Here is a 9,411-nt window from a genome sequence, read left to right as displayed (position 1 = left end):
TCTGGGTGCCCTGGTTTCATTTTAGATCTCCTTGTTTCTACAGGGGTAACTGCTGCTGGCTGTGACTGCCTTTGCAGTTCAGCTGGAACCTGGACAGTTGTAACATCTGTGAGTTCCACTGCTGCACTATTAGACTCTCCCTTTTTGAGGCAGGGGGAGGGCTTTTCATTAGATGGGGAAATGTACTCTTTCAGCATCTTGTGCATCTCCTTCACCAGACCCCCACCCAATCTGGGTAGTTCATATTTGGGGTGGGCTGTGGGGCAGGGTCAGGTTCTGGGGCAGCAGCATCCTTAGTCTTTGGTGCTGTGTTAGGTTCTGGGGTAGGTGTCAGGGTGGTTATCTAAGTTAATCTTCTTTTATCTCTAAATGTTACATAGAACAGGCCTAACAGCAACACTAGCCACTGTATGATATCATTAGTATTTAGAGTGGATCTGAACCCTTCAAAAACTGGTGGGGCAGACCCAAAGAGATGGTTAAAGGGTTGGGAGAAACTTTCCCCTGGTATCATTTCCTTACAGTAGGTGCCATTATTAAAGTAACCCCAAAAACATACAGTTAGTGTGTGGTAGCTGTGAATCCATGTGCCTGTTTTCCAGAGGAAGCTAAAAATCCATTAATTCCTCACCTTATTCACCCATAACACAAACCGGATAACAGCCACAGTAGCCTTGGTTATAGGACCCATGTTTAGATAAGGGCCTGCAAATGGGAGAAATATAGCCACGATTACGTGCCACCTAAACCAGGGTAGGCTGGACCACGTGGTGTCGCTTAACGAGGTTTCTATAGCAGCACACAAGAAATTAGATTACTCAAGAACTGTTATTCCCTTCTTTGTTTCTATGCCCTCGAGCCTCATGTGGGGTGCCAAAATCTGTCTAGGTTTGGAAAGACAGGTGTCTGTTAAAGAAGGCAGGAGCCTCCTCTGAAATGGAAAAAAATGTAGACTCCTTCCCTCTGAATTGCTATAAATTTGAAATTAAGGGGGGCTCTCAGGCAAAAACATGGGAGCAGGAATAACAGTTCTTTATTAGGGAAGAAAATAAAAAGATAAAATAAACAATGTAGTAAACTAAAACAACACTGACAGAGTTAGAATACAACCTGACATCCTGTTGGGCAGGGTGTTGGTAGCAGTCTAATTGGAATTGTGGTTGCAGTCTTTCTGGAGTGTCAGGTGTGGTTCTGTTGGAATAGTGATCCTGTAGAAAAGGGTGCAGTCTTCCTCTGAAGAGGCAGTGGAAGAGGCAGCTGTTCCTCTTGGAAAATCTAGTGCAGAAAAAGCTGTGCTGGTGTGTAGGAATCCCTTGGTCCCCTCTGAACATGGCAGGGAATCCTACATGGACACAGATAAAAGATGAAAGGTGCTCTTCTCCTCGGGACTCAAATCCTGTTTATTATAGGAGCCACCTCAGATCCAGGCGACGCCTCAGGGGGTAACAGAGGCCAAGGCGTGCCGAGGCGTCTGGTGATGTCCGGAAGAGGCCGAAGGTGTCGTCCAGGGGGGTTTTGAGCCCAGGGAAAAAGGGGTGGGGCGGAACTGGGAAGCCACATCCAATGGGACACAGGTGAGGAGAGGGGGAGGGGGAAGCAGGTCAGGGAGAGACCACCACACCTGAGGCTTTGGGGAGGGAGGGGAAAGGTGTGCAGAATAGACCAATGTGATATGAACTCCATAGTGCAAGATAAAAACTACCCAGTGCAAATTCTCAATCACCCAGTGTAAAACAACAACTAAATAACTATTTAGTGCATTACAACACTGATGGGCCAGAATCTCAAGACTATATGCAGGTAGGAATGCTTGGCTCCTCCCTCTGGGCGGAGCATCTCACAATGCGATGTTATAGTTCTTATCGATCATGCAAGTGACACTCAATGGCCCATTATCAGCAGATGTTTCCCCGGAGGGAGGATTGATTGTGGAAGAGATAAGGAAAAACTGCCTACTTAACACAAGACAACTGCCATACAGATGGCAAATAGAATACATCTTGCTTTTCAATCTAGGACATACTTTAAACAAGATTGTAATGATATGTTTGTTGGTCTCTTCTCCCTAGTAACAAACAGTAGGACAAGAGGAAATGGTCTCAACTTATACCAGGGGAGGTTTAGATTGGATATTAGGAAAAATGTTTTCACTGAATGAGTTGTCAAGCATTTAACAGGCTGCCCAGGGACATGGTTGAGTCACCATCCCTAGAGGTATTCAAAAGATGTGTTGATGTGTCACTTAGGAACATAATTTAGTGATAGACTTCACAGTGCTAGATTAACAGTTGGACTGGATGATCTTAAAGGTGGATCTGGATGATCTTTTCCAACCTACACAATTCTACGATTATAAGTCATCACATCTGGAACAGCACTTCTGCACAAATAGAATTGGAGAGAGTTGGAAAATTCAGAAAAACAAATTTTACATAGGCATAGTTTAGATAGACGATCAGACACTTCCAGACTGTGAAAAACGCCAATCACTTGTTTTTTAAAATTTTAAAAGTTTATTAGTAATAAAAGAGTTATAAAAATAGTAATAAAATTAGAGTAATAAAAATGTGGACAATTAGGATTAGGACACTACGAGACAACAAAAAGCAAAGAATTACGGACGTCCGGATGGTTTTGGGCACTAAGCTGCCAAAAACATGTCTTGTGAACAAAGGAATAACCCTTAAAAGCAATAGCCTGTTGCATATTCATATATCTCATACATGATGCATAAATTCCTTGCAAAATTAAGAATTTTTCTGGTTTTTGTCAACTTCTTCCCCTTAATCCTGGTGTTTCCAATAAAGACGGAGAGAAGGTAGAAGAATGTCTTTTTCCATAAGGAGGCAGTAACTCTTTAGGTTTCCTGTTGCTGTTATCTCTGTGCGAAGAGTTTCTTGATTATCTTATCCCTTTCTTGAGCTAGTAAAAAAATATCTTACATCGCATAGTTTCTATTTTAACATTATGTTGTAACCTAAAACTATATTTAACACACTACTTAAAAAGGATTAATACAGTATTACAAAATAACCCTCCATAATAGATATAGTATTCAATTTAATATTTGCGAAGAGCCAATCATTTAATCTGCATTTTTCACAAGACTAAACATCTATCATCATCTGCAACTACTGAGAGATAAATAATGATGTAATTCTTTACTTCCTAATTAAGAGAATCTATACTTGATTCTGTAAGTCATCTATGTAACAATTATTTTGCCGTGAAAGCTCTGGACCAGTTTTCCTCATCCAGTGCCTCAGCTTGATGCTGTTTGTTACCAATTAAGAATCAATCTAAATAAACTCTGAAATGAAGTGTACACTGCCTTTTAAGTATGACTACTCTGCATAACTATAACAATCTCAAAATTCTGATGCTAATATTCTACAGAACAGAAGACTTTTTAAGACCTCTTTAATAAGAATCTTAACATAATTCTCTCATCCTGGAAGTATTTTTTTTCTCTTTTTACATAATGAAGCAATAGGTAAGAGACTTGAAAAGCTATTAAATAAAATTGTGCAACTTTCTTGGAAAAGTGTCTACTGCTAATTTATTACAAGATCTTGCTAGTTTTATTTATGCTATAAACAAACACACCTATGTTTTGACAGACCTAATAGCATGCCCAAATACATTTTCTAGAAAAACTGAAAGTGTCTCTTGTATCCTCTAGTTTAAGCCTTTTCCTTACTACTGCCCATCACCAGAATTCAAAGGTTTGGTTGGAGCATAGTAAGAGAATGAAACATGATAGTATGTTTAAGGTATAATAATGAACAAGACGATCAAAGCCTAAATCTGCAACATTCACATTTAACTATTCATACTCAACTGAAAAAGAGGTTCAGCAACCAGTATTACAGTAACCCTGAAGAAAACAGACATATGGACTCAGACAGATGTTATCCAGAGAATATTTTTAATGTAATCGGCATTTAGAGCCAAAAAAAGAGTAAGAGTAGAGAAATATGTTATTCCTTTTTTTTTTTTTTTACATTATCATTGAAGCTAATTTTAAAAAGAAAATGCAGTATTTCAATACATGGAATTGATATATTTGAGTTTATAATTCAAATATTTCAATCACATGGAATTTTTCTGCACAGGAAGTCTGTGATACAATGGAACACATAGAGTTAGTTAAAACCAAATAAACAATAACTTTTCATTCTGCTTACTGAGGGTTCAACAGTTACTTTCATCCTCATAGCAAAAAGATTTAAACAATGTAAAATAAACTATATTTAAGTCTAGCACATCTCTATCACATTCCTCAGTTACTTTGAAACATTAAATACCACTTCATTGTAGTCACAGAACACAGAAATTAGTGTTGTCTTTGTACTCACGTGTCAATATTTGAGAGTATAAAAGGCATTTCACGCTATAATTCAAAGCACAAGGAAGCTATTTCCAGAGTAGTCATATTCTGCCATTACTAACTTGCAGTTGATGTAAAACTGAGAAGAGGCATATGTCTTTTCTCTTAAGGTTTTTATTCTTTTTTAATACCTCAGTAAAAATTTTGCTATAGCATTCCATTTCTTCTATAAGATAGTGTTTTATAAAAGTGAAAAGAGTTTAATTTCAACCAGTTTCAAAAGAATCCGTAAAAGATTTTTTGGTCTTTAGGTAATATATAAAAATACCTCCTATCCAAGGACTGTTGCAGAGTATGCATGGGAAAAATAACCACACTCTTGCCTTGCATTTTAAAATGTGCTTTCTACCATGTGCTTAACAATCAGAACCTCAGAGATACTACAGACAGCTGGAATCTTGTTACTGACATAAGCAATATAAAAATAGGAATATAATTTTAGAATTTGACAATAACAGCTTTTTCATTTTTTCTTTTTAACCACAGTATTTTTCATCTTCCTGGCTGAAGTATTTCAGTGGAAGTTCAGGAAGAATGCTTTGAGTATTTGTAAAAAAAAAAAAAATCTAATTTCAGATGTTTCAACAAGTAATAGGGTATCAATATCCTTGTCTTAAAAAAAAAACCAAAAAACCCTGTGAATTATTTAATAAATTTTTATAGCTATATTTCACCCCTACAGAGCATACAATTTTTTCCTCAATGTTCTCAATATCTTTATGGGCTGACAACTTGGGTGCAATGTAGTTTAATTATTACAAATAAGAAAAAAAAAATCAGCCAATTTATTACAAGTTTACTGCTGCAGATTTGCAAGAGAAACAAATAGGATTTTCTTATACACAGAATTTCATACAGTATAGGTATATCATGGAACAAACACATGAAAGTGGTTTCAAAATAAGAGTTTAAAAGTGGCAATATACAAACAGCATTACTTTCAACATATCTTTATTTAAAAGTATTACAATATTCTCCCCAAGAATGGCTAAACCTGTTGGCTCCACACTGAATACTAAGAGAAAACACAAAACAGCCAAGAAGCGAGGACGAACTTTTTTTTTTTTATTTATACTCTTTTATACTCTCAAGACATTCTTAGTCAACTTAAATCACAAAATAAAAATACTCCAACATCAAATTTTAAAAAAACTCTCCTAAATAATTTTTCTTTTTATCTACTTAATTTGGCTTTTAAATACCTCTATCACCAATAAAAGCCTAAATCAACTTGTTGAGTTTCTGGAGCAAGAAACCCATTTACTGCCCATCACTGAAATGAAACACCAAGTCAACAATATTCAATATGCTGGAATACTAAATTTGCAGGTAAACTATATTCTACTCAACACAAATGAATTTCACTTAGACATTCGCAGGACTAATGTGCCATCATAAATTCTACTGCTGATCAACAGTAAAGTGCTGAATTATATTAAATACCTGAATCTCACCCTCCTTTATGAAATTCTTTTATAGATTCTTATCAAGTCAAAAGAGCCCTTTCGGTTGTAAAAGTTAAGCTATTATGCAAATATTATAAAAATAGGTAAGTTTAATTAGGAACTATATATTCACACAACAAACTGTTTTTTCTTAAGTACAGCTGACATAATAAGAGATAGGAAAAACATGCATTTATAAACATATTTAAAATTAAGAAGAGGACACACTGCTATAGAATTTCTATTACTCTGCCATACAGCCATTTACTATGTTATATCGATACTGGTGATGCCTATATTTCTGGACTGATAAGAATCACACCACCAACGTGCTTTAGTTTCTTTTGTAGCTAAAGAAGTTGATTTGCAAATTTAAACTATGGCATGCACTTTAATAAGAAATAGATGAAATGTATAATTAAGTTTCTGGTTCAACTTTGAACAAGCTTTATATCTAGTCACATAACCAACACAAGCAAGATATTAGTGCAAAAGGGAAGCTGTCAGTTGTACATGATGAGTACTCTTTCCCTGACTGCATGATGTGAGAGAACAATTATCAGATTAAAAGTTCAAGTGGATTAACATGAGAACAAGAGATATTTTTTTCTCCCAAACTTAGCACTGACTCCCAGAGGATCAACAGGAAAGCAACATCAGTTACAGCTAGAATAAAAAAAGTTAAACCCTAGTTCAGAAAGGTGATATGTGTGACATTCACATTCTCTGGACAGAGAGACATAATTCTGTCACTCAGGATTTCTTGGAGAAGCACAGAGAGAAGAAAAGAAAACAATCTTTATCTCCGCTCCTTTGTTTTCCCCATGTGGAATGTGGTAATGGAGATTGTTTACCTGAAGTGATTGCTTGATTGGATTCTGGTGAAGGCTGTTTGGGTTCAATGACCAATCGGATCCAGCTGTGTCTTGGACTCACAGCAGAGAGTCACGAGTTTGTTAGTTAGATAGGTAAGTAAGAAGTATGTAGAATAGTATAGTATCTCTTTAAATAGTATATTAATGTAATATAGTATAGTTTTAATAAAGTTATCCTTCAGCCTTCTGATCTGGAGCCAGACATCATAATTTTTTCCCTGGATCCGGGGTTCGCTGCATTTTACTATAGATATGTAGGTACAAAATTTGTAATGCTATGAAGGCAGCATGCTCAAAAAGAGCTCCAAACAAAACTGCAAATCAAAATGGGCATTTAATTTGAAATTGGCCAACTGCTGCATAGAATTGTTCATCACAGTCACATTTAAGTCAGTGCATAGAGAAGATAAAAAGCACTTATGGTAGTTGCAAATATTAACAAGTCCATAGAAAAAGAACAGAGTAAAAGTAGAAATGCTCAAGCAAAACCAAAAAAAGATGACCCTCCAACTGTATAAAATCCACACAACAGTTGTAGTAAAAAGAAATCAGTGGAAAATATTCAACTCAGTCCTAAACACCTGACAGGAAAAAAGGACCAGAATAGACAAACCAATGGCAAACAATTTTAAGAGTCTAAATATAGCACTATATTTCTAAATAATCCACAAAATATCATGTATGGCATATTCAAATATTGGTTAACCAACTCTGCAGATGCAATTCTAACATTGCTTTAGAAAATGAGAGCAAACTAAAGGAATACTGATATATTGCAACAGTGCACAAGAAAAACATTGTCACCAAGCCATGCTTCAACAACAGCACTCTGTGCCTGCACACTATTATCTATGAAGCAAAACAAATTTCTCTAGCTTTTCAGGGATGTGCCCTGCATAGCATATGTTATGATTCACTATAACACAAGCAGCAAGACATTGCAATGTAGTATGATTTATAGGATGGATTAAGTTTTTTGCTATTTTTTTCTCATCCAGTAGATCGCTAGCAGTTTGTTTATACAAGTTTGTGGCATCAAAGTGTGAACCTGACTTGATAAGAAAATTCATTATTCCTAGGTGGTTGTTCAGTGCAGCAATATGTAAAGGACTGTTGTTATCAGAGTCTCTGACATTTATATTAGCACCACATTCCACCAGGATAGCAGTAACTTGTAGAGAGGGGAATTTACAAACTGGGTAGCGACCCACACATGTAGTATTCTTGTCAACAGCAAGATGAAGTGGACTGAAGTTATTCTTCCCTCTAGGCTGAAGCTTAAGAAACTTATATATAGTCTGTTTCTTAAAATGCTCCTGTTCTGAGGTGCAAGGTACTTTTTCCAACAAGCAAATTAAATGCAAAATGATAGAAAGTGCTTTGTTTAGCTGTATTGGATCAGGAGGACACTGGATTTGTTTCATGGCCCGCTCTATTTCAAGAACACTTTTGCATAGTATACCCATTAGATCATCAAATGCGACAGTAGCGCCTAGCAGGCCTTTTGCCTTGTCCTGCAGCATGAAGGAGAAGAGTTCAGCAAATGACAGTAAACTGCTGGCTGTCATAGGGTTCAGTGGATCTAGATTGCTCTGCTGCATGTCCAAAGCATATTTCCATAAGTTGATGCATCGTTTAAAGTTTCCAGAGTCTGCATAGACAGCACCTCTGTACCTAATATAGTAGGATGTATCTGGGTGAGAAGGACCAAGAATACGTTCTCTAATTAATAGTGCTTGCATTCTCATCTCATCAGGATCTGCAATAAGATTTTCTAGCTCTTCTAAGCTGTTTACTTCTTTAGCATAATCATAGGCCATAATTAGTGTTTGTGGTACAGGTCTGTTCAGGATACTAATCCTATCATTGTATCTCATTTCCATAGCTTGCTTCCAGTATTTCAAAGCACCAAGCAGATCTCTCTTTTTGTCCACAAATGTTGCTCCTAGAAGTTCCAGAGCATTTATACATTCTGTCTTACTAGTCTGTTCATGTTGGGTCAGGAAGTCCACAATATTTGTGTGGCCTGTCACACTGGCTGACAGAAGAGGAGTCATTCCATAGCCATCCTTTTCCATCTTAGCACAATACTTGAGAAGCATCTTCATGATCTCTAAACTTCCAGATTCTGCACAGTCATGTAATGCAGTGTTTCCTAGCAAAAGAATAAAAACAATTACATAAATTATAATCAAATTATAGTCCAGATATCACCCCATTAATAGGTAAAAAAAAAGAAAAAAGCTTTGACATCTACAAACTATGGAAGGCTTAAATGACAAGTTAAAAACATTCAAGATCTGATTAAAACATCACAGATACCACACAGTTATACAAACCAAAAATGCTTGACATTATTACCCAAAAGAATTAAACAGATTTTAAGGACATGTCTCATTATTCAAAACTTAAACCAGAATTCTCTACCACATGAGAAATTTTGTATCTGCTTTCAAGTATAAAACAGAAACCTAAGCTTGCCAACTTAAGTGGTTATATTTTCCCTTCTTCCCTCGTCAAATTTCCTTCATCCCTATCTCTATCCATAATATAAAATAAAAAATAAGATCTGTATAAAACTTAAAGCTGGGCTAACTCAACACTGGCCTTGCTCACTGATATACTGTAGCTCTTCCTCTCTCTTTCATCCAAAGCCTTTAATTAAAGTGTTCCAAAGTAATAATTGTACATAAAGGCAAAT

The 9,411-nt window shown here is 36.3% G+C and overlaps 1 protein-coding gene across 1 annotated transcript; it reads right to left on the bottom strand.

Moving 5' to 3' along the window:
• Nucleotides 1–7,463: 7,463 nt before the first annotated feature.
• LOC128783007 (protein fem-1 homolog C-like) lies at nucleotides 7,464–8,859 on the bottom strand. The gene has a single exon (XM_053933584.1). The coding sequence runs from the start codon at nucleotides 8,816–8,818 to the stop codon at nucleotides 7,556–7,558; it is 1,263 nt and encodes a 420-aa protein (XP_053789559.1). The 5' UTR covers nucleotides 8,819–8,859; the 3' UTR covers nucleotides 7,464–7,555.
• Nucleotides 8,860–9,411: the final 552 nt, after the last annotated feature.

This window comes from Vidua chalybeata, assembly GCF_026979565.1.
Source record: "Vidua chalybeata isolate OUT-0048 chromosome W unlocalized genomic scaffold, bVidCha1 merged haplotype SUPER_W_unloc_6, whole genome shotgun sequence".
Classification (NCBI taxonomy): Eukaryota; Metazoa; Chordata; class Aves; order Passeriformes; family Viduidae; genus Vidua; species Vidua chalybeata.
Note: the sequence above shows the minus strand (reverse complement) of the source record. Positions and strands in the feature narration are given on the sequence as shown.